Genomic DNA, 26,242 nt, shown 5'->3' with positions numbered 1-26,242 from the left:
TGGCAACAGCCAGTAAACCTGCACTCAGCACTATTTAGAACCATTTGACACACTAACGATATGGAAACACGTCTTTACTCAAATGAGGCAGAAACTGATGGCTGTTACGTGTAATGATAGAACATTGGAACTAGCCAGGTTGTGCTGAGTCACAGTGCTGTAAGCGTTTAAAAGCAACCAATGAGCTCAAAATAAACCACAGGAACAATGGTTAAGACAATGTATGAAACGGCCACTCTTTGATGAGTCACTCATGATGGTTTGGGTGATTTTTCATAGAACTTTCCTCCTTTATTCTTTGACTTATGGAAATCTATCAGACTTAAAGGACTGAAAAGAATGTGTTTGTTTTCCTGGATGTATGCATTGTCATGGATTTATGCTGGAAGGTGACAACATTTCTTTAAGGTCTTTGTGGGTGAAATATCACATTTGTGCAAAGCAGTTGTGGCAATACTGTGTGTGTGTGAACGAGTGTTAATGGGGACAGTGAGTCTAAATAAGTTTTAAATATGGAAAAGGGAACATCACACACCTCATTGGTTCCATTTTATTGCCAAGTAATGGCCCAGTTGCAATTTGTTTGCTTTCCACATTTCCAAGACTGAAGCCAAAGAAGTGTTTCTCTCGCTCCGGAGGAAAGGAAAGAGATAATTGAACAGGTGCAGCTGACGTTCAAGAGCTGTCAATGCCATTATCTGCACATACAATGTGTTTTCACCCTCCTTTGCCTCTTTATGTTATTTGACATGTACTTGTTGATAAATGTTTGGAGGTATATACTTTCTTTTGTTAGAGGCGCAGGAGGTGCTGCATAATGTATCAGAATGAGCTCTATCTTGTCAAAGAGTGATGGTGGACTGCTCACTTCATCACATGCCGCACACGTTTTCATTCACATGCACTTTGCCTTTCTTTTCCTTTTTCCAGGCAGCAGTTGTCAAAGGCAAATTTTGACTCTCCTCCAATATCCCCAAAGACTCCAGCTTCAGCTGTCAAATGCAAAACTCCCAGAGAGAAAGGCCAGAAGTGTAAGAGCACCGTTTTGAGTCACTTTTTCCAAAAGAGGCCAAAGACATCTCCCTCGAAAGAAACCCGTCGAGAAAGTTCTGCTGCTCATTGTACTCAGCAGGGATCGCGGACTGCACGCACTTCCAATGTAATCAGCGCTGATCTGCATTCAGCTACTGCTCAACCTCCAGTGTGTGTGAAGGAAGAACCGATTGATGCGGAGGAGGGATCTATGCAGACGTTCATGTCAATCAAACAGGAGGACACATGCTCATACTTTATAAACACAGGAGCGGAGATGGCACATTCCTCTTCACCATTCAAAGATGTAAAGCCTGTAATCAAAGGTAAAGACTTTTGAATGTGCAGGTTAAGAGCACAGCGTCACTCAGCTAATTGTTTGTTAACTGACTCTTAAGGTTGAAATCTCACTCAGTCATCATAAAAGGAAAGCTAGAATATGCTGCTGGTAGATCCAAAGCAGCAGAAGCAGCAGAAGATACAAACTGCAGTTGTATAAGTTGTAAGTGTTGCCTTTCACTGACCAAAAAACGTTAACATTATCAATATAGGTCGAAGAAAAAAAAAACTGCCTTTGGACATCTGTTGTTTATTACCAAAGTTTGCAGTTACTGTGATCACACCTTAAGTTTGCTTTTTAATTTATTTTACTTCTATACATCTAAGAAGCAGGCTCAGCTTTCACCCTGTAAGAATAATGTAGAGCTGTGTATTGTTGCTTTTTGCTGTTTTTAGATTATTAAATAGTTTGATTTAAATCAGAAAGGTTAGCTCTGTGCCGATTTATTTTTATCTTAGGTGAGTTGTTTTCACTGGTACTGGGTAATGTGACTCAAGCACCTTAAATGTATTTATGGTTTGAAATTAGGATGCTAATTTTAGCCTTCCTTTTTGTGAATCTTTTTTTTTTTTTCCAGTGGAGTGTCCTGTGTGTTCTGTGAGCGTGCCGCAGCAGTTCATCAACAAGCATCTGGACACGTGTCTGAGCAGAGGAGAGAAGAAGGAGAGCTTGAGGAGGTAAAAAGCCTCATCACCGAACACTTACAGGAAGGCTCTCTACTATTATTTACTCATGCTGTCATACTCTTTCAGGAGGTAGTATTTAAGTTAAAGACTCTTCATAGATTTTCCAAAGACTAGAAAGAGAGGGGAAGTGTTGCCGTTCACATTTATCTCTACTCGTCCCAGTATGTTGGTCGGGCTAGGAGGTACTGTAAAGGTCCTGGTATAGAGGCAGTTCTGTACAGTCACAGAAAATAAGAACATTCTGGAACTTTTCAGTTCATTTTCTAATGTGAATTATTAATGAGCACAGATCAATACTTTGACAAATCAGATCAGCCTACAACTACTGTAAATGGAGAAACAAATCATAGAATGTAGCAGCAGGCTGCTAGGCTATGTAGCTCATTTTAACAGCTACATCATATGGCTTCTAAAAAACATAAATACATTTGCATTGGCCTGACATGACATGGTCAAATAGCCTACATGATTTATTCTATATTTCTGTAACTTCACATTAAGAATATAGATCCTGAATGCTCTACATCAGTGGCAGTCTTCTTGGCTCTTAAAAAAATCTCCTTTACGGCTGTCCCCCCTCTAGTCATTGTGTTACACCTTTTCCATATTAGATATACTGTTGAGGTTTTGCAGACCCTGCCCAGTCTGGCTGAGATCTTTCTGAATTAAGGGGGGTGTCAGACACTCCTGCCAGAGTAAATCAGGTCTAAGCTCACATATTCGTCTGTTTCCCAGACTTCACTCTATATATAAAGTAGGATGATATTGGCTTCATCTGTTTTATACACTTTTTCTGCTACCTGCTCTTTCCACTGTCTGACTTGATCGTTTCTACGCACTTCCTTTCTTTCTTAAACAGCTCTTCACTTAGTCCTTCTAAGCTTTTGTTTGTTTAAAATGGAAATCACTGCAAAAACACAATTGCTCTTACTAGTACATTTGTAGTCTTACCATAATTACCTGGCTTCATTACTTGCTGAAGACACTCTGACGTTACTTGACAACTGATCCTTGTGAGTGGCCTCTGAAACCAGCTTCTCCAGGGCGTTCAAGAACCCATGCAGAAATTATGAGGTTCTGCTAATGATTGGTTATATTTGTGTTAGAGTGCAAAACACTTCATCAGGAGTAGACCTTGGTGTCATGATGATGAAGTGAAGAAGTTTTTAATATTCTGGCTGTTTGTTGCCAGCCATTAGGAGAAAGATTCCTCCCGCAACCAGCCTTAATAACTTCCATTTAATGTTTTATATTCAAGGCAAAATAGAAAATGTAGCCAAAAAGAGACATTGGGCGTCTTTGCCAGATTATAACAGGGCTGTGGATCATCAGAGCGTCTGCACCGGGCTGACAAATATCAACTACCATCCATTAATATCACTTTGTTATGAGCTCTGCCAATGTGGCCGCTGTGTGATAAATTTGATTAAGCTGACATAATCCATCAATCCTTTTATAGCTAATGATACCTCTTTATATCAAGCAGTCTTAAGATGTTTATTACAGCTGAGCGCAGACAGATGCATGATCAAGTCATAGCTGATGATAAGCAGAAATGAACAAGTCCGCCTGCTGGTTGCAGTTCCATTGGTGGGACAAGGCGCCCGATGGGGAAGGCGGTGTACAACCTGCTGTCCCTGCAGGAGCTGAAGAGGAGGCTGAGGGAGTGCCACCTCTCCATGCAGGGCTCACGGGACCAGATGATCAAAAGACACCGGGAGTTCGTCCAAATCTACAACGCTCAGTGTGATTCCTTAAACCCAAAATCAGGTGACCATCTTCAGACTTCTGAAGCAAAATAACAGACCCACTATAATGTTTATCCAGCATGCAAGGCTCTGAATAGCAAAGTAGCTCTTCATATATACTGTATATATATGTGTGTGTATAAATCAAACAAAGCTGAAGATGAATTACTAAAATGACCGAATAATTAGTTTGTGATTTAACCAACCAATGGAGATCTGACTTACATTCACTACAATTACCAATTAGTTGGGAACTGAATCAAATTGAATTGATTTTTATTTATTTTTTTATAAATATGGATGATGCAATTAAACACAGTTTAATACAGAACATGAAACTGATGTGCTGCACACAGTGATTCAGTCAGCTATTGCTTATTTTCAACTCTTGTCCCTAGTGGAAGCTTTAGGTAAACAGTGTATAAAATATATAACATTCAGTAACATAAAACCACAAAACACTTTATGAGGAAACATTAGAATACATTATAACAACCACAATATAACAACACACTCATTCTACAAATCAATATAAATTAAGTTTAAGAAACATACACAGTTAAAGCAAGATTTGTTTTTCTTAACATTTTTATTTCCCAACAGTTTTGCCATTCAAATTTAAGAAGACAGTAACATGGTAATTTCCCTGTATCAAAGTGATGTCCTCCTAGCTTTTAGTATTAGAGATAGTCCTGGTCTTTATTTTGTCACTGTGAGACTGGAAAAGTCTGTAATCCCCACACTGGTAAAGCTGGAACCATCAAATGTTTTATATTTATTTAGCCTTAAAAACCAACTCTCAGCGAGCAACAAACATGCTCTAAATGTTTCTGTCAATAACTGATCTATGATATGACTACTAAGTCTAACGAGTGATCCTGCTTTAGAGACATGAATACATTCTGTGTGTACTGATTTAATCTTAACAGGTTGTGTTTGTATTTACTGCCCCCCCCCCCCCCCCCAGGAATGTCTCCATACTGAAGAGCTTCCTCAAGGGGATAAAACGTTTTATGTGCTCGATAGCACAGCTCTCATAACGGGCAATATTTGTGATCTCTGGAGTAATAAAGATTTCTCTGTCCCCTGCAAGCTGAAGATATTGCCAAAGAGGTGGAGGCCAATGAGAAGATCAAGAATCAGCTGCAGGGGAAAGCCAAACCTGTGAGTACTTAATGGAATCGCTGAAATGAAAAGAAAGCTTGAAATGTTTTATTATTTTTTCTTTAAAAATGTTCCCCCGTAGAGTTAATTTATTTATAAATTTTTACTGCTTGTGGCTAAAAAGCAGGTAGCTGTGATGTTCAGTAAAAGAGGAAAGGCAGGTAGAAATAAGACTCTTATGAAACAGGTTTGTTCCATCTCAGGGATGGACAAAGTACCATTTAGGGGAAATACTAAATGGAGAATGTGATAACAAGAATTTGTCTACTCTTGAGCTCTTTCCTCTTGTATTGATGGTAATGGCTAATGTACATGATGTCGTCAACATCTCTTGCAGGTCCTGGTTTTCTCAAAGAAGCAGTCTGAGGAGGAGATAGAGGAAGTGCATTCTAACTATCGTAAGTGATTGTTTATTTAAACCTGAGGACTCTGACTTTACAAACTGAACAGCTCAGGTAGATGCTGCTTGTAACTCATGTGCCCAAATTCTCGGTTTGAATTCTTATTATTTTAAATCACATTTATAATTGTTGAATTTAGATAATTAATCAGCGTTAAGTTTTATTTTATTTTTTTAACTTAGTTTTTATTCATTTTTTCCATCAACAACAGTACAATATGGAAAATTCTGAATCCTCCGCTCTCCTCCGGCGGGACACCTCAAAACCCCCTCCACTCACATTTGCACAAAGGAGTTATCAATTAGAACACACAATAATTAAGCACCATTAAGTGCAAGCGGTGGACTCAATTGTCCTTTGTTTGAGCTGCAATTTCCTGTGGCCTGCATTGTTGTATTAGCAGGCTAATGTTAGCACACTTTGCTTAACTCATAGCTTCACATTGCATGTATAATTGACACAGATCGACCGAGATCTAAAGACACTTACAGTACTTGACCAAATCAGCAGTGGGCAGGCTGTTATTCTTCTTTTCTCTCGTCCCTGACAGAAGCAGCTTTGTACGCAGGTCCGTCCCGTCCATGTAAACATGATGTAAACATGATGTAAACACGATGTAAACACGGCCTGACAACTGTACAGCTGGCGGGACTTGTGCTTCTCACTCATTGTCAGAGAGATAATTATATAGAATAGACTTTATTTCTGCTATTGCTCTTTCTGATATGTTTGTGTAAAATGTCACACATTCTGCCTTTAAGTTCTTGAGCAAATATTCTTAGTTAAATCTCAACCCTGCAGATCACTAGAAACAAGTTATCTAAATGAATCACTCATACTCTGTTGAAAAGAGAAAATGATCTACAGTTTCACAATTCTCATTCAGTGAAAATGCAGAAATGTGTATTTGTTTTATATCACACCAGGTGTGATATGGGTGACCCAACCAGGTGCAGTGAAATCCCCTCTTGACTGCTGCGAGCTCTTGCATAGGGTGTAATACCTGTTCATGAAAAGGCTGTGTTGATTCCTCTTTTCATCCCACAGCCACAGGAGTCAGGAAATGAGCTGTAATGATTTCTGCTGTATTTATTTATGTGTCAAATGTTGCGCATTCTTCCTTTTAAAAAAAAATGTATAGCAGACCAGAACAATGTTGATTCTAGAAGTTGTATCACTGTAATGGATGTCTCAAAAATGAAATATTAATGAGATAAACATTTGGCATCTTAGTGACAGCCTGTAATGACATTTTCCAAAGCAGACCAGAGTCTTTTGAATCTAGGGAAAGGCTAATTTTTCCATTTCATTGCAGAGACTTTGGTTGGAAAATCCACTCAACAGGCTGCAATCTTTCTTGAGACATAATCCATCAACTAAAACTGCAAAACTTGTTTTGTTCTGTCAAAGCTGAGTGACTGTAGCATGTTTATTTAGTGGGGGAGACTGTTGTCTGGAAACTGAAGCAACAATACTAACAGTATTGCACACTTTGGATCTCCAACAAAATAGGATTTTACATAGGCAGTGTGTCTCCCAGCCACGGTTTCCATCTCACTTTATTCAGTCTAGAAGCTTTCCATTAAGAGCCAGCCTCATATACCTTTCAAAAACACATTCCCAGCTACAGAAATGAGCAGAATTACTTCATCTTCAGTATGTGAGTCATTTAGCAGCAAGGGATGGAATGAAAATGTAAACTGATGAGGTGACTTAAGGTAAAAAGGTTGCTGTAAAAAAAAAAAAAAAATGTATTTCCATTTTTATTATGACATATAAGCTCTGTCTAAGGTGTTTTTGTTTTCATTTTCTATGCGCTCAGATTCACAGGAATCTGCTCCAGCTGTGTGTTTTTATCCTCAGAGTCGAGGCTGAGAAAGAACAGCAGCAACAGAGAACATAATCCCAAGTCATGTTGTCATGTTTGAATGAGATGAAAAGCTTGTTGAAAAAAACTCAGAGGAGCTAACTTTAAAAGTGGTTGAAAAATGGATGTGACTCACAGGAGGTGGGTTCTAAAAATAGCCGCACTGCTGTGATAACCTCTTGATTTATCAGAGGAGGATGTGGATGACTCACTCTGCCAGCACGGGGAATGGTGAATGAGCAGACAGGAAGGTGAAAACAGCACACATGCTCGCACAAACATCAAATCCGATGGTGCTTGAAGCTTTTTAGTCCTCAATGTGACAGCACATTCTTCGAGAGTTAATACAATCAGACGCTGATTGTTCAGGGAAACATCCTCATAACCAGGAATAACTTCGAGGAAAAACATGGAAATCCTTCTGTAATGAGACCCCACCCCCCGGAGAAGTTTGATTTGTGTATGTAACTCCCAGATGTCATCATCATGGGGGGGAGTATGTTGTGACTGGACCCTCTGTGGTCACTTTAATATTCTTTAGTTCAAATATTTTCTCTGTTCAAACCTCGGCATGTAAACAAGCTATACTTAACATGAGGGAACTTAACAAATGCAACGACTTAATCCAGTAATGTGACGATGACATGACAAGTTATACATATTTTTAATTGATTTTACTCAACAGACCCATTGAGATTAAAAAGCTCATTTGAAAGAGATACTTGGTCAAGGTAGCAACCATAAGAAAACCCCCCAAAACATAAAGAATACCATAAAACACACAAGATGGGGAAATCAGAACAATATTTAAAAAAGTCTGCCACATGTCTGTCACCAAATCAAAATGATTGTTTCCTATTTTTTTTATTTTCTCTCTGCACAGAACCCTTGGTTACACTGTGTTGTTATATTTGAGTGTAATTCTGACACTCACCTGTGGGGGGAGTCTTGACTTATGCTGGGTGTAAAGACAAGACTCCAGGTACTGATAATAGCAGCGTGAATGAAGGCAATTGGAGTCATTTGATTAGAGTGTATTGTGCTATGTTTGTGTTGATGGAATACATGTATCAATTAAATCCCAATGGAAAAGGTAAATAAACGGATCGGCGTATCCAAAACGATGATATGCGTCAATCGGACATTGGATTTGTTGCACTGACGAGAACACGCATCCCAACTAGATCTCTCTCTCTCTCTCTCTCTACTGAATTCATGACAAATCCAAAAAGCAGACATTATGCTCCCTTTTCAACACAAGGACATTTTCTCCTATCTTCTATCCTTCCACGGCCGTTGTGCAAGCTAACATAGTTATTTCTACCAGATGAACTTTAACTAATCTGAGGACAGCAGGCAGTAAACCGTGGTTTCATGTGATTGGCCTAATTGGTGTGAATGGATAGCAGGATAGCCCATGTCTCTAAGACTTTGATAGTTAAACATTTTTGCATGGTGTATATACAGTGGGTACGGAAAGTATTCAGACCCCTTTACATTTTTCACTCTTTGTTTCATTGCAGCCATTTGCTAAAATCAAAAAAGTTCATTTTATTTCTCATTAATGTATACTCAGCACCCCATCTTGACAGAAAAAAAACAGAAATGTAGAAATTTTTGCAAATTTATTAAAAAAGAAAAACTGAAATATCACATGGTCATAAGTATTCAGACCCTTTGCTGTGACACTCATATTTAACTCACATGCTGTCCATTTCTTCTGATCCTCCTTGAGATGGTTCTGCTCCTTCATTGGAGTCCAGCTGTGTTTAATTAAACTGATTGGACTTGATTAGGAAAGGCACACACCTGTCTATATAAGACCTTACAGCTCACAGTGCATGTCAGAGCAAATGAGAATCATGAGGTCGAAGGAACGGCCCAAGGAGCTCAGAGACAGAATTGTGGCAAGGCACAGATCTGGCCAAGGTTACAAAAGAATTTCTGCAGCACTCAAGGTTCCTAAGAGCACAGTGGCCTCCATAATCCTTAAATGGAAGAAGTTTGGGACGACCAGAACTCTTCCTAGACCTGGCCGTCCAGCCAAACTGAGCAATCGTGGGAGCAATTGGTGAGAGAGGTAAAGAAAAACTCAAAGATCACTGTGGCTGAGCTCCAGAGATGCAGTAGGGAGATGGGAGAAAGTTCCACAAAGTCAACTATCACTGCAGCCCTCCACCAGTCGGGGCTTTATGGCAGAGTGGCCCGACGGAAGCCTCTCCTCAGTGCAAGACATATGAAAGCCTGCATAGAGTTTGCCAAAAAAACACATGAAGGACTCCCAGACTATGAGAAAGAAGATTCTCTGGTCTGATGAGACCAAGATTGAACTTTTTGGCTTTAATTCTAAGCGGTATGTGTGGAGAAAACCAGGCACTGCTCATCACCTGCCCAATACAATCCCAACAGTGAAACATGGTGGTGGCAGCATCATGCTATGGGGGTGTTTTTCAGCTGCAGGGACAGGACGACTGGTTGCAATTGAAGGAAAGATGAATGCGGCCAAGTACAGAGATATCGTGGAAGAAAACCTCTTCCAGAGTGCTCAGGACCTCAGACTGGGCCGAAGGTTCACCTTCCAACAAGACAATGACCCTAAGCACACAGCTAAAATAACAAAGGAGTGGCTTCGGAACAACTCTGTGACCATTCTTGACTGGCCCAGCCAGAGCCCTGACCTAAACCCAATTGAGCATCTCTGGAGAGACCTGAAAATGGCTGTCCACCAACATTCATCATCCAACCTGACAGAACTGGAGAGGATCTGCAAGGAAGAATGGCAGAGGATCCCCAAATCCAGGTGTGAAAAACTTGTTGCATCATTCCCAAGAAGACTCATGGCTGTACTAGCTCAAAAGGGTGCTTCTACTCAATACTGAGCAAAGGGTCTGAATACTTATGACCATGTGATATTTCAGTTTTTCTTTTTTAATAAATTTGCAAAAATGTCTACATTTCTGTTTTTTTTCTGTCAAGATGGGGTGCTGAGTGTACATTAATGAGAAATAAAATGAACTTTTTTGATTTTAGCAAATGGCTGCAATGAAACAAAGAGTGAAAAATGTAAAGGGGTCTGAATACTTTCCGTACCCACTGTACATGAAACCATTTTTCTTTCAATGCAATTCAGGCAGTCTTTGAGCTACGTTCTCTTTCTCCCAGAGAAAGTAGAGTCATAGTAACATCTGTGGGATTGACAGGTGTTTACTCGTAGCACAGTCAGCTGCTGACCCTTACTTCCACTTGATCTTAACTATAACAAGATTCCCTCTCCCCCTTGTCAGAATGTGACGGGCAGTGACGTACCTTTTTCACAGCAGTCTTTCAGACACAAAGGAGGGGCTGTCGTTGTGTCTGTGGAGACTGTTCTTAGTAGTGTGTATGACAAACATTTTCATTTACAACTAAATACGGTATGTGCTGTAGATGGTTGAATAAGTCTCAGGTAGCTGTTCTATGTGCAGAAAGTTTCATGTTTAAGTGAGTCTGATAATAACAGGGTGGTGCCCACTCCTCTTCACATAGTGTGTTTATTACATCAGTGGTCAAAGACAAAAAGTGTTTTTTCTTTCCTAGAACTGGAGTGCATATTTTCATTTGAGTACAAAATTAGCTAGATTGGGTTCATTAGGTTTGTCCATTTGTGCCTTCTAAAACAGTGGGAGGGAGAGATGGCTTTTTAAATGTCTCGTCGCTGCTTGTCCCATGCTTTCTATAACAGCTTAAAATGGAAACATTTGATTTGAACACACATGGACCTTGGGAATATCAGCAATTGGCAGAATACCAAGGAAACATTTTGCCTCCTCCAAATGTAGAAATGTCATTTTTCACACATTAAATTCTCAGAGATTTCCCCTAGGCTTTATTTTTGTATCAACTTAAAATTGCCTGAAATATTCAAAACGCCTTATTTAGAAAATAATTTAAAAACTGTTCCTGAAAAAAATAACAACCAACAATCACTCTTCACTTAATTGCAACATGTAGAGCACACCTTTGTTAATTCTAATGTTTGTTTCTTCAGTATGTTAATGTGAGTATCACAGATTTGCAGACGTTCTGTATTTCTGCGATTAAATCGATAATTTATGTTTGGATGACTGCCCAAACTGAATTTATGCTCTTCTACTGCCTGCTTCGATTCACGGTCAGAGATAATGTCTTTTCAATGACTTTGTAAGCTTCCACCACAGCACTGAAAGTCCTTTTTTTAGCTGCTGTGATCCCATCTTGGAGCTTGTGTATATGGTGTTGAATAAATCCTCGTGTTTTGTCTAATCTGTTTAACCTTTCAAGGTTGGAATTTGTCTGTTGTTGCTCAAAATATGAATCTGATTGGCCTGATATGGACGAATTATCCAAAAGAAAGATGAGTCCATGTTCTATATTAATACATGCTTTCCCAAACAACACACTGTCCAGTCGCCTTTTTTTCTGTTGCTATTTCTCAAAACTATTTCCTTTAATGCAGTCGAGGATGTGCTGTGTTGTCACCTATTATCCACAATCAAGCATCCACTTAACTTTGAATTATTAGCAACAGCGTTAGCCTACATATTAGCATGTGTGCTGCATTAAGCTCATTCACGTGATGCATATACTTCTTATACCTCTGCATAAGGTCATTGTATCCAGTCCTTTAAACATTTGCCATCATATGTGCTCTTTTCCCTGCAGGGAAGCAGCACAGCAGTGACTTTTCCCGTCTGATTGCTCAGGTCCGAGGTCGCCTAGAGACCAGCAGACAGACCCGCATCAAACAGGAAGCCGTTGCAGATGGAGGGGACAAACATAAACCACACTCTGCAGGTACAGCACCAGCCATAAAACATCCTCTAGCTGCAGGACAGTTGTAGTCTTGTCTGATATCCTGCAGCACAGGTCACCTGATCCACAGAACATGTACCTTTCCTTATTGTAAAAGAAGTGCAAATTAATTGCTTTGTGATAAAATTGTTTTTCCCAACAAAATACAAATGAAGCCATGCTATGCAGCTCCACATGGTTATTGTCATTCTCTTCTGGCAGATGTGTGTGAATCGATTGCTCCATCCTTTTTTAAATCACCAAATTAAATGGTCTGTGGGATTTCATATGTTTTGGATGTTAGAGGAAATGCAGAAAACAATTAACCAAATGCTATTGAAAAGTGCTGACAAGGAGAGAAAGAATGCAAGGCTGAAACACATGCACAGCCACTTTGAAGGATGCACACATTATTATTGAGAATAAGTGGAAAATGGTTCATCTCAATCATTTCTTTGAGTTTAATTACAACCTGAAAAAAATCTCTCACTGTCTCAACAAAGCTAAGTCAACTCTTCAACTGTAACTCAAAAAGCAGACATGATTCAAACAGATTTGGATTGTTTCTTGTCTGTTCTGTCAACCTGCTGCAGCTGGAATCATCCGATTTTTTCTTTTTAAAATCTCGACAGAGTTTTGACTTGTGATCCATAACTCTGCATGCTTTCTGTTTTGTCTGTCTATCACAGAAGGCTATTTGACACTGCAGCTTATTTTAAGTTCTTAATAGAGAAACACATACACATGTTTCACACATTAAAAAGCAGATGTAAATGTATTTCCCATATCGTGTATATAGGCAACACCGCTCACTGCTTATATGAGACTCTCCTCTTGATATGATTTCTAAGTGTTTACCCCACCTTCATTTGTAAGTTATAAAAATAATTGTGTTCTGCAATCTGCAAAATCAGCGATTAAACTGTCTTCATTAGTCATGGCTTTATTGATGAGGATGTTACAGTAAAACATATAGCTAGGAACTCAAACAGCTTCTCAATGACTACATTCAGCATCTTGCATACTTTTACATGAGAAGCTTTGATTGTGCTTATCCTTCATGATGACCTTTTAACTTCTAAACCTTTAGAACTTAAAGCCACTGTTTCAATTTTACAATTATGATTGATCCACTGACAATCTTAAAAAACCTGACAAAGCAAAGGAGGTGCTCGTGCAGATTAGCCTGCAGAGAAAGATCAGAAGTTCCCTCAGCTTTACAGTTCTAACTTATCTTTCAGCTGTCCAACAAACACAAGCTGGTCTGGATCAGTCTCACCGCCATCATAATCGCTGGACAGCCACAGCATGCAACTCCACTCAGTACCAAAAAGCTCTCTTTACGCAAACAAACCAACACCAAGTGGCCGAATGTCAAAGTAAGCGACCAGCTGTTAATCATAGTGGAGCATTTAGCAGATGGGGGCATGCTCTAAATAAATACATGAATGTTGTCTTTTGCTGCCTATTTGTACACCTTTTAGAATAAAAGGCACACACACAAATAGTTCATGAAATGGTCCTCTGTGTTAAAAAGGCTTATTGTGATAAATGTCAGTCTTGTTTTAGCATAGGAACTATGAGAAATTCTGGTGTCTAAAAACAGCCTGTACTGGCAGGAGCAACTATTCCACACCTCTTTAGACAGTCTGTTTCTCCTCTGTTTAGTTCCACCTGGATGTCTGACACAATGACCTATATGTTTGCCTCCTTCAGATCAAGCTGAAGAATCTGAAGGCTGTTTAGTGCTGAAGGTAGAAGAGAGAGAGGAAGATGAAGAGTCATCAGCAGGAGTGATTAACTTATCTTCAAGCCCCACTCATAGTGACGTGTCCATCAGCAGGTGAGAAAAGAGAGACATCGTGACTCACTCACAGTAGGTGACTCAATCCCAGCTTTTTGTCGGATCCAAAATACAACCTACTTATTGTGATTTCACACTGATAATGAAACGGAGGGACTTGTTTCGAATATAGCAGCTCTTCTTCCTGCAACTGTGACAATTCAGAAATCCCTCAGAGCATCACCGACTGGCTTCATTTCAGAAACATGATAACCATTTCTTTCCAAGGCTCTGGTGTGTAACTCAAAGAACAGCGTTCTAATAATCTGTGTTTCATTTAATATTCAATTAGCATTTCTCATTAAATCACTGTGATGTGAATCATTGTGATAACTCATTCTGAGGTAATTACATTTCGATGGGAACAAACTGAAGAAAAAAAAAGGAGATGGCCTGGCGTGTCTGGACTACAGCCTGCTGAGCTCGTCTGTAGTCTATTTAGATGTGATAAGCTTTGTGCTTGTAATAAATAATTTTAAGGGGAAGAATCAAGGAGGTTTTCTGCATAGTAAGGAAAAAACACCCATGAATAACAAAAGTGTAAGGCAGCAGTTTAGTAAAAATAGAGAATCACATCTCGTTCTAAATCTGTACATTGAGGAAAATGATATCTGTAGTTTTCTGCTAATCCCTGTCCTGACTGTGTGGACATGTCTGAAACACAGCAGCAGAACCAGTAGATCCAGATAGACAAACAAACACAGACACACTCAAATCATTATCCTGTCCTTTTTGTAGATGAAAGTAAGTTCAGAGTAGTCAGAGGTGGAACAACAAAGAAAGTCCGACATTATACCTCTAAATGTCACTCTAATATTATTATTGTTTATCAGTCAAAATGATCCGTCGTGCACATCAGACTCCTCACTTGACTGTACTTGGTTGTAGACGTGTGTATGTTTTAGTGCTGAACATGAAAAGAAGAGTATTAGCGTGTCAGCTCACTGTAAGGTCCACGTTTCAGTAGTGAAACCTCCTTGTGAAAAAAAAGCAATCTGAACAGTACAACACACAGAGGGCTTCTGCTTGAGACGTGAAGCGTCTCAGTGGGAATACTTATCACTTACTGTGACACCATAATGGCTTCTTGAAACCTTTATATTCCCCTCCGACATTTACTTAACATTTATTGTGACACAGCAGAGAAATACACCCTTGTGGCTGCTTGCCTTTAAAATCACAGCCACACAACAATACAACTCCTTCCTCTTGTATAAAGTCGTTCAATTCAATGTGGACTGAGGATACACACAAGAGCATTCACTTTTCTTTTCTTTTGCAAGTTTTGATTTAGAATTCAGATCTCAAGCAGGACAGGTTCTAACACTCCCAGCATGTCAGATCTTTTTTCAATGTGATGAAGTGTAAACAGCATATTATACAATAATTATCACGTTAGACAAGAAAAGCATCTTAAAGAGCTTTGCAATACAAGTGCTTCACATGATAAGGGCATAGAATGACCAAAAGAAAAAATAATAGGAAGCTGTTATAAATGGATAAAGGATGGAAAATAAAACCCTACTTGATTAAGTAGTAAGTAAAAAAAAAAAAAGAAGGAATAAATAACACAAGATGGAAATGTAACCCACTGAATAGGTATAATAACTGTGCAGACAAAACTAAATCACAGTATAATTACAAACAGATGCTTGTTGTCTCTAAATGAGGCCTCGCAGCCACACTCTACATTTTGGTCTTAAGAACCAGACGAGCCTCTCTGCCGCATCATAAAGTACTGATATTGATGCTTTCCAGTGTGTGTGGTCAACAGAGCTTCTCAGGGATCAACACAAATCAGAACAGAGTTCAAATGTCCTGGTTTGTCCAGAAAACAGAGGGGGATTTGTCCCTGCTGTTGATCCTTACTGTTTGCATGCAGCTCAGTTTGGTGCATATAAGAGGAATGAAAATGACTGTTTAAAAGAAGATGTCTTCAAACACTGTTGAAACCCTCACATATGGGTAAAATATAGTATCCAGCCCTGCAGCATTGATCTGGCCTGAGAGATTTCTCATACTTCTCTTTTTTAAACTTTTATGTTGGTTGAGGGAAATGAAGTTGTCACAGCACACACGTCTCTATCACCTAAGGTAACGCCAGTTAATTATAAATAGAGTCGCCCTCGGCAAACTGCAACTGCGGAAATGAAGCTGTGCTTACTGTGGCAGCTATATGTTACAAATCAAAGCACGTTAGAAACGCTGTCTCTCTAATGATGATAATGATATAACAACCCCATTCAGACCTTTGCATATTTTCATATCAAAGAATTAACTTCTGTGTGGGAGCTTAAAAAGAAAGACTAAAAGTCTGTTTTGAACTTTCAAGTCCAGCAATGAAGAGCCACATGCAATAAAAAAAACACACCAACTATATGATACATGAGTCGCAGAGAGGAAATAAGGACCAATTAAAAGTTTGAGTTTCAAACAGAGGGACTTTAAAACACCAAACTTTTAGGAACATGTCAGTGTATTAGTGGATGTGCTGCTGCTGGCTCTCACTGAATAAATTATGCTTTTTTTCCCTAGGAAACCAGGAATTGTTCTTTTTTTTTTTTTAAGACACTACTCATATGTTTTTTTTTTATACCCGTGGCTTTGGTTCTCACATGGTCAGAAATCAGAAAAGAAAGACTGTAGTGGGAAGTTGAGGTCATTTCAAAGTGTTTACCGCTTGTTGTTGTACCAACAATAACACTGAGCAGCTTTTAAACTAAGAGTTAAAGTTGCCTTTTTATTTCATTTTAGTTTACTTTTATTGGATTTATCCAACACTACCTCTAATCATATTCATTCGTCGGCGTGGTTGGATTTTTTTAAATGTTATTTTCCATGATTTTGATAGTAAATATGAAGAAGATTACCTTGACATAAATGTTGTATTGTTTACTCTCTTTATAAAGCTGTTATCATTGTTGTTTATGTCATTTGTTCTATAAATTATTAAGATTATATAATTTCCCTTTAACATACTTATTACATAACTAATGCTTTACGGCTGGATGTTCACCATACCAGCTCTCCATGCTGTCTAAACCTCATGTGTTCATCATGAGAATACGCTCTGTGATGACACTGGATCCAACTTCAAGCATGGTCTTTAAATCATCGGGGACGTCCTGCTGTGATTCACCTGCATGCTTAGCGTTTCGATTTACAGTTTGTTTGAGAGATGATGGATCAAAGGCAATGCTTATGTATGAAACCTTTATTCCCCCTAAGGTGAATTTGTTTTGCACAAAGAGCCCCAAAAAAAAAAAACTTTCAAAAACAACTTCACAGCTGTACAGTTTAGCACACAACATACACAAAGTATGAAATACAGATACATCATGAAAGCCTGATGTGGTAACCTATGAAGCATATCCCATATGTTAGATGATGTGTTGACTTCTTATCTTGTTGTGTTCGCCCAGGTTCATATTCTATTTATAGTTAATTACAGCTCTTTTTTCCCCCTCTACAGTTCAATTTCGGACATCTTTGGTCCAGAGCCTACCAGAAACCCTGAGTAAGTGATTCTACTGTCATACTGTCAGGAACAGTAATGTCACTTCAGTTTTTTATTAGTTCTATTCATTTATGTACTATTAACTCTGCACAGTGTTTTCATTACACGTCATTGCACGCTTGTGTTAATACATAGATTAGGTGTCAACACACCGTTGTTCTCAGGATTGTTGTCCTCTGTGGAAGTTGTTTTTAAGTTGAGGAATATTAGGCATTCCACACACTACCATTCTACCCCGCTGCTTAGAGGACAGTTTGTCCCTCTTGATACATCGAGATTCCAACAACGTTTACATAAAACAAAAAAAAATAAATAAAAAAAACACACAACAAAACAAGAGGAGAGTTTTGCTCTAGTTTGAATGTAAAACTGCAGCGGTCAGGAGGCCTGTAGTGTATCTAAACATGAAGCTTATTAATGAATGATCATATATCTTTGAACGTTCTTTGTTCTCCTCCTCTGTGGCAGCATTACGTTGTAGCTGTTGTCTGCTCATCTGCTGCTACCTTTGTATGATTTCTGCTGAGTATATCTTTACATTTTGCACAAACAGCCACTTTGAGTTAAAGATGACCTGGTCAGAATTTGCTGTTTTTTTTTTTAGGGGGGGCTTATCTCAAGAATGCTTTTTATGACTTAATTTTAAACCAATGTCTGGAATGATGAGGTAATGCTCTACCCAAAGGGTCAAAGGTCAACTTCACTGTGACATCATAATGTGGAAAAAAATGTTTTCTGCCTATTCTTTTTCTTTTCCACCTTTTCTTGTTCAGGACATCTGGGTTTATCTGCAACACACTTTTTTAATTTCAACAAAAGCAAAGGATGTTGATCAATGCTAACTTCTGGTTCAGCATATATTTTCCAAAGGTGCTCTGACTTTCTGGGTATTTAAAAAAAGGTGTCAAACAGAGAATGTTAATAAAATATAAGAGGACATTCTTGCTCCTCACATTTGTTCTATTGGGCCTATTGGAAGCTAACAGTAATGCTAACTGGAATATTCAGCTAGCCAGCTCATCCATCACTCTGGTGAGAAAGCAGCTTGTGACTGAAAATAAACAGGGGGTGAATTTATTTTTGACTCTCTTTTAGAGCCAGCCTCAAGTGGACACTCGTGGAACTACATGCTTTTTGTTGTTCTGCGTTGGCTTCATTTTCGAGCTCTGGAAATTGCTGCGTGGGTTGAACTGAAAGATTTGAATTTGTGTTTCACACGATCCAAATTGTAGAGTGCACATACTCTCAAAGGGTTACTAGCACTGGTATTATTGTGTCATGTGCCAAACTGAACAAAACATATTTATTGAACTGATTGTCATGTTCCAGTGTTTGGACACAAACATACAAAAGATGTGAACAATATTACCTTGGGATGTGAGCCAAATAAAGTGAAATGTCAGGGTTTTGTCCTCTAAAACTTGAGATCTGCTGCCTTTGTATATAATTTTTTAAGCATATTGCAACTCAGTCCAAGCACTCTACTGAGAATAGAATCCCAATAGATGTAGAATGCAGGTCTGATACTCGTAGGGGACATAAAAACAGTCTTTTCTTTCATAAGGAACTAATCAACATGAAACATATTTATATTTGTTAATGGCCTGATGGGTGCTGTTTATGGTATACGTCTTTCAATTTCTCATCCTATTTCTGCAAACAACACAGAAATCTTTATAACTGTTACCCTGCCTATGTTTAATCTCAAAGGGTGGTCTGCAGGTAATTGCTGTTTAGTTTTTAGTGCAGGAAAGTATCTGGCACAGTGGGGTACATGTCTTGCTGTGTGATTTGCCTCTAACTTTTATTATTATCAGGTTTAATTTAATGTCTTCATAAGTTTGAAAATTAAATAGATACTGAATACTTTTTGAATATTACCACATATTGCAATGTTTCTAAAATCTGGATCACATCATGTCTTGACTTTGCTCCTCCGTCTTTGCTTTTCAAACCAGCCTATCATTATTGTATTGAGAAGTACTTAATTGTGGCCTTGCAACCTACAGTAAAGCAAGAAGAGCAGCTAAGCCTGCTGTACTGAATGTTCTCCAGTCTGCCTTCATAAATGCTGCTTAGGGTTAAACAGGCTGTTGAGTGTCGTCCTATGCAAACATATATTGTTGTGATTTCCCTCGAGTGAGTTTGGGAAACTCATTTGTTATCAGAGGCAGGAAATAGCCTCAATCATCACGTTTATTCAAAACAAATTGTTGGCCAATAGTTGACCATAATCCCCAAGAAAGATGATTTTACCCAGGCTAAGTGTTTGTCAGAAAGCGAACGTCATTTTCCAGGGAGAGTCATTGGGATATTTCTCTTCAATTATAGCTTTGACAAGTGGGCTGAATATAGAGATTTAATATGTACCTTAGTGAGAAGGCTGCGCTCTGTGTTCTTTTTTTTGTATTAGGTATTTTTTCCTCATCATTTAGTGCCTGAACATTTAGTGCTGTCTTCTCTGTCAAATGATCCTGACGGTGCAATAAGTCAGCCACACGTACTGTGGCTCCTCAGCAAGGACACGACTCACCAAGCAAACGCTTCTCAACAAACTGCACAACAAGTTAGAGTAGGTGTTGCAGCATTGTACCCTGCTTTCCTGTTTCCTGTCATTTTTGGAGGTGGTGTGTCCTTATGATGCAAGAATCAAACATGTTTGGTAATGATATGGAAATGAGAAAGGAAAGCAGGGTTGTAGTATTTGATGATACATTCTGTGTAAGATTCTCGGCCAGTTTAGATAAAACCCTGTCCTCTTGTGGTTAACAACACTTAGAGAGGCCCACTTAGGTTTCCCAATTTAGATACATATATTTATTGTGTAACTAGAACAATGTAAATTATAATCTAGACACAAATTCATTATGATGTGTGCAATAATGTTCCTCTTTGTACATAAAATAGAAGCTTTATTTCTATTTTAAAATCATGCCGTAGAATGAATCTGTTATAACCTGATTGAGATTGTGTGTCCAGGGGAACTAAAGGAGTAACGGAATAACAGATTATTTACAATAATGATAATATACTGTACTAACCAAAACAAGTCTACATGGACATATGTTCACAAATACAAAAAAGCAAATGTACAAAAGTGAAGCAAAGAAAAGAAAAACGTCAAACAGGATGTCAAAGACTTCAGGGTTCTCACATGGCCAAATTAATACACAAACCCCCACTCTATCATGAAATAAAAAGTAGTCTTCTTACCTGATGTATTAATAAATAATACTAACCTCCCTAACTTGTCACAGAACAGGAGAGAAAACAAAGTTGTTGTTGGGTTTTTTGAAGATGATTTTTTGGGGCTTTTTAGGCCTTTATTTAGAGACAGGACAGTTAGTAGAGTCAGAAATCTGGAAGAGAGAGAGAGTAGGAAATGACATGCGGTCTTTACCACAGGTTGGCCATCCGCTGTAAGGACTAAAGCCTCTGTACATGGGGTGTGGAGTTCATCTCCAGCTCAGCAGATGAAGCCAATCAGCTTCAGGTGATGGGGGGGGGGGGGGGGGGGCTCTCAGAGGTAGGGCAATGTGGAGCAGGAGGGTGTGGCAGACCTGCAACACATAGACATGGTGAGGGAGAGCAAAATGAAAACACAGCCCAGTCCGAGCCAGTATCACTTTATTCTTGTGTGCATAACGGTTTCATTAAAATGTTATCATTGCACTTTGTTCCTGACACAAAGCCGAGCCGGCCTCAAGGACACACCGAAAGCTTTGCTGTCTCGCTACTGACAATACATCAGAAGCACTTAAATCTGAACGTGATTCCACCTAGTGTTTTTTGTAGATAATCAAGACTCATTTGTGTCTGGGTGACCTTGTGTCCTAACCTGTCAGTGTTGATTCATAATGTCATCTTCTGTATAAAGTCATACAACACCAGCAGTGATGGGCGTTTTATGTGTCAAGACAAGCCTGTGCTTTTAACAAAAGTGAAAGGAAATGAAATTTCCATCAGGCTTGCTCTCCATCCTCCAGCTTGTGTCAGCCTCAGGCAGTGATGAGAAGTTAACTGTCCATAGTTGAAGTTTTGATCCACACATTAACAAAAGCCTGCTCACCAGTACACCACTAAACTGAAGTCGTCACCCCATCCTTCAACTTACCCCCATGTGTGGACTCTGACCTAAATTCCAGTGCTGGAATTTTGTTTTTCCTCTCCGTATAGTCAGGATACAGAGGCAGAGGACCTTGTCACTGGCTGCAGGGTGATATACATCTAACTTATGATGAGCTGAAGAGAGCCCTTCATGTGAGGCTCTTAAGTGGTTCCACATGCAGGACGCTGAGCTCTGAGGGTTCCCCTTCCACTTCTTAGACATGTTATCTCAACAGCTCCTAAAAAAAATAGAGCTCCGTGTGCAGCGCTTTGTGTCAGAGTTGTGTTAGTTACAGACATGTAACTTAACACTGATGCCCAGTGGGGCTCACATAGTAGGAAACGATATTGATGTGTTCATGGTTATCCATTAGTGGAAGATGACTTACTTTAGAGGCATTTAGGCCACTCCAGATGTGTTCCTCTGACGACACAGTGAGGGTTCCTCTAGAATAAATAGAACAGAACCTTTAAAGAAGGTAACACACTGTTTCTCTTCCTCTACTTATTGCATTCAATCTGTCTACAAAGTTCAATGCACCTTCTCTCATACATTTAAAGAAATTCCTGACAAGATTTTTAGCAGCTTTGTTCCCTGTAGTTCTTTGTAGTTTAGAATGGGTATGAATTTGTGAAGTGATCATAATATCCAGGTGTCCATATTTGAAATCTGTAATATATATACAATATTTCAAATTACATATTACTTTAATTCAAACAACATGTTTTAATTACCCCAAATGTATTTTAGTCCAGTCGTGATTGTGTTTAACTAAGACTCAGGTTAACTTGCTCTTTATTGTTCAACCCTAAATAAATAAAAATCCAGACCATGTGTACAATGTTAATAAAAACAGAATGTGACGATGTGTAAAAAGATTGATAACCCATATTGGATTGGAAAATGCACAAAGACAACATTGAATATGTTGAAACTGAGAAATGTTATCGTTTTGGGAAAACTGATATGCCTAATTTGTTAACATGTTTCAAAAAAGCTGGCGCAGTGTCAATAACGACTGGAAAAGTTGCAAAATGCTTAAAAAAAACATGTGTTGGTACTCAGTTAATGACGTTTACTGGTAACCGGTTAATAACATGGTTTGGTAAAAAAAATAAGAGCATCCCAGAGAGGCTAAGTCAAACTTACTAATGAATGGAGAGGGGATCGTCACACTGTGAATGACTGGGCTGGAAAATGTGCAACACTAAGAATAATATTTTTTAGCTAAAATTATAAAGAACCTGGGGATTTCATTGTTTACCGCACATAACATCATTAAAAGATTCAGAGAATCTGAAGATATCTGTTCATGCAAGGACGAGGTAGAAAACCAATATTTGATGGGAGTGATCTGTGGCCACTGAGACGGCCTTTCATTAAAAACAGACACGATCTGTAGTGGACATCACTGCATGGATTAAGGAACACTTCCAGCAAACATTTTCTGTAAACACATTTCATAACTTCATTCACATGCTTGTTAAAACTCAACTACTATGCAAAGAGGAAACTGTACACAAGCAAGATCAAGAAAGGTGGCAGCCTTCTTTAGGTACACGGTCGTTTAAAATGGACTGAGGCGAAGTAGAACACTGTCCTTACTCCTCAGGTCTGTCTAGTCCAGATTTTAAAATTCTGTTTGGTAATCCTGGACGCTGCATCCTCCATGCCAAAGAGAAGAGAGACCGGCTTGTTATCAGCCATCGGCATCTGTGGTGTTATGGGGGTACATTCGTGCACATGGCATGGGTAACCTGCACAGTCATGAGGGCACCATTAATGCTCAACCATACACAGGTTTGGAGTAACTTATGCTGCCAAATAGACAACTACAGGGAAGGGCTTGCTTACTTCAGCAAGACAATGCCAAACCACATTTGAGTATTACAACAGCACGGCTCCATAGTACGAGAGTGATAAACAGGACTGTCTGCAGTCCAGGCTTGTCCACCATTGAAAGAAATGGGCACATCATGAAACTTGAATACGACAAGACAATATTCTACTGTGAAAATGACAGAACCTGGGAAGTTCAGAAAATGCTAGTTGAAAGGAGAGGTGATGAAACAGAGTGCTAAATATGGTCCTGTCCCAACTTTTAGAAAATGAGTTGCTGATATCAAATAATATATATATATGTTAATATAATAGATGTATTTTAAAATAATGACATTTCTCAGTTTCAATGTTTGATATCTGCTATTTTCAATTAAATATGGGGTTTCAATGTTTTGCAAATCTTCACATCTTATTAGTAACATTTTACACAACTTCTCAACCTTATTACATTTTGGGTTCTAAGTAATGGGCATGTAGTGGTACATGTGTTTAAATAGTATGAACAGCTGCTTCTGTACTAAATATGTTGTTGTGTTGAATACAGAGTCACTTTAATTTTTAAAACATTCCACTTAAGACAAATTAGCCCATCATTCATTGGAACTTCTCCATGTTACTTAATTAATAAGAGACCGATCCAAAAGATTTAAAGATTAGCTTCTCTTCACTTCCTTTCAGCAGGGCTGTAATTTATTTATTTATTTTTTAAATTAGAATATTCTCCTCGTTGACGAAAAAGGCCACTCCACTTCAGGAGTTTGGAGATATTTTGGCTTCTTAAAGTCTGTCAGAAACGTGTAACATGCTCTGTGAAACTGTGCTGAAGACAAGTGCAGCTACAACGGGCATCACCGAAAACCTTTTCAACAGTTTGAAACAAAATGACCTGTTAGAACACACTGAAGGAAATATATCACCAACAGTCCCAAATGAGTGTTAATGTGGACCGTGTTGTAAGTGATATAGAAAGTCTATGGTGTGACTCAGTAAGCACCAGGCCAGTAGGCTAAGTGTTACTGCCCAACAGCAAACTGTCATATCAGTGTGCGCTTATGATGGTGAAATAATCCTCTGTTCAAGTATAGTTTGTCATGTTCTGACATCAACTTTCACTCAGGAGCAAAAATCTGCCTTTAAATTTGAAAGAAACAAAGATTTAACATTCATCGTGATAATTATCGATATCGACTTATATGAACATGTTTATCCTGATAATATTTGTAGTCATATCGCCCAGGCCTAGGGTGAGGAGAAGCTTTATTCAAATAATGTCTTTATGGCTGCATGACAGTCATCTGCCATCTGAGTAGTAAAAAACATGCATAAACCTGTGCACTTTACATGATGTGTTGATGTTGTGTTTTTAAAGCTTGCTGCTGTAAACTACATTTCCAACATCATATCCACAACATCAAAGTGTCCTAATGAAGTCTAACTTTTGTTTAAAGAATGGAAAGCACATTTCCATTCTCCTCCACTAACAGAAGACTTTAAAAAAAAGGTAATCTCTGAACTGTTCTTCCACAGAGACGCAGAGACGACCTCAGCCCAGAAGCGATCGTCCAGCTCAAGAAGAGAAGATTCCGCTTCGCCACCTATTCTTGGGAAACGTAGGCGAAAAACATAAGGAAGGGAGAACATCTCTCAAATGGCAGAATCAGGACCAATACATGTCTGAACTGACTGTGAAGCATACCATGAAGTCAGTGGATGCACATTCCCACCAAGGATTTCATAGATTTTCTGAAGTTGCACGTGTAAATAAAAGTTTGTTATTTTAACTTGTTTTGTAGTTTTGTAGTCCATGATAAGATGATCACCCAGAATTCACCTGGAGGTCATAGTATTAAGATGACTCTGGTTTCGATACTTGAATTTATTGAAACACTTCTTCGTATGGTTAGGATTTAGCTGCTGTGTTTAAAGTAGATGATTTATTGGAGGCAGTGTGCCTAAGTTTTGTTCTTCTGCTCGGAATTTGATCCAATTTGTTGTTTTTTATGTTCTATTTCTTTCTAAACAACTTTCAGTCTTTTTATTCTTATTGTAAAAGTCAAAGTGTAATATGCAGTATAAATTGAAATAAATGTGCAGTATTTTTTTAAATGAACACTTCCGGGTTCTATCGTGGATTCATCTTTGAGCTACCCATTCAAGTCTAGAAAATCGATATTGACATCTTTGTACACCGTGTGCCGACTTAAACCTTTTGGACATCATGGCTGCGGTGCAACTTAGCATTAGCAGCTGTGAAATAGATTATAAAAAGTAATTTTCCTTCTCCTGAATAACTTGGTGTCTGTTTGATAATCTATCCCCTCCATCTTCAGATTTTTCCCTCATATTCGGGTTACTTTTTGGCCAACTGCGATTAGGAGCTCAGTCACACTGGATTCATCTGTCATGTGCAATTTCAAAGTGTGCAAACAAATCTGCAGCCTCTCGGGTTGATTGTTTTCTTTGAAGGAAAAGGAACCGGGGTCAGTTTAATTCAATCAACCTGATGCTTGTGGAAACCTCAGGTCAAAGCAAGCGAGAGTGTAAACACTTAAGAAGGGGGAAGGCGGTGTTTGTGTATGTGTGCATGGGAGAGTGAGCAGGAACACGTTTGGGATCTGGGCTTGATTGAAAACAGAGCTCGCCTGGAGTCAGAAACACGATGCTTCAGACTCTGCCGTCAGACAAAGCACGGACACACGGACAAACCCTGCTGGACACCTCTACCCGATGCATCCGTATCTCTTCTCCTGTACAATGCTGCTGTTTGTGTCTGCTTTAATTAGCAGGGATGTCACTCTAGCTTGAAACCACAGGAGAGGACTGAGTGGCTGCTGATTCTTGCCTTCATTTGGGGAGCAATGAAGCAAGCAGTGATAGCACTGATT

General features: G+C 38.9%; 1 protein-coding gene across 3 annotated transcripts in view; it reads left to right on the top strand.

Moving 5' to 3' along the window:
* The window catches only part of rad18 (RAD18 E3 ubiquitin protein ligase), a 30,880-nt gene extending 5,413 nt beyond the window's left edge, over positions 1 to 25,467 (top strand). Inside the window, exons 5-13 of one of the 3 annotated variants that reach the window (XM_061041914.1) lie at positions 931 to 1,358; positions 1,950 to 2,049; positions 3,641 to 3,828; positions 4,900 to 4,970; positions 5,308 to 5,368; positions 11,919 to 12,050; positions 13,764 to 13,890; positions 17,363 to 17,407; positions 24,885 to 25,136. In XM_061041914.1, the coding sequence (XP_060897897.1) occupies positions 931 to 1,358; positions 1,950 to 2,049; positions 3,641 to 3,828; positions 4,900 to 4,970; positions 5,308 to 5,368; positions 11,919 to 12,050; positions 13,764 to 13,890; positions 17,363 to 17,407; positions 24,885 to 24,984 (1,252 nt within the window). In that variant the 3' untranslated portion in view covers positions 24,985 to 25,136. Of the gene's footprint in view, positions 1 to 930; positions 1,359 to 1,949; positions 2,050 to 3,640; positions 3,829 to 4,899; positions 4,971 to 5,307; positions 5,369 to 11,918; positions 12,051 to 13,288; positions 13,629 to 13,763; positions 13,891 to 17,362; positions 17,408 to 24,884 lie in introns of those variants that run through there. The other 2 variants (XM_061041913.1, XM_061041915.1) reach the window with 2 other exon arrangements.
* The last annotated feature ends 775 nt before the right edge of the window (positions 25,468 to 26,242 follow it).

This window comes from Labrus mixtus, chromosome 7, assembly GCF_963584025.1.
Source record: "Labrus mixtus chromosome 7, fLabMix1.1, whole genome shotgun sequence".
NCBI lineage: Eukaryota > Metazoa > Chordata > Actinopteri > Labriformes > Labridae > Labrus > Labrus mixtus.
This window is presented reverse-complemented; position numbering and strand designations above follow the sequence as displayed.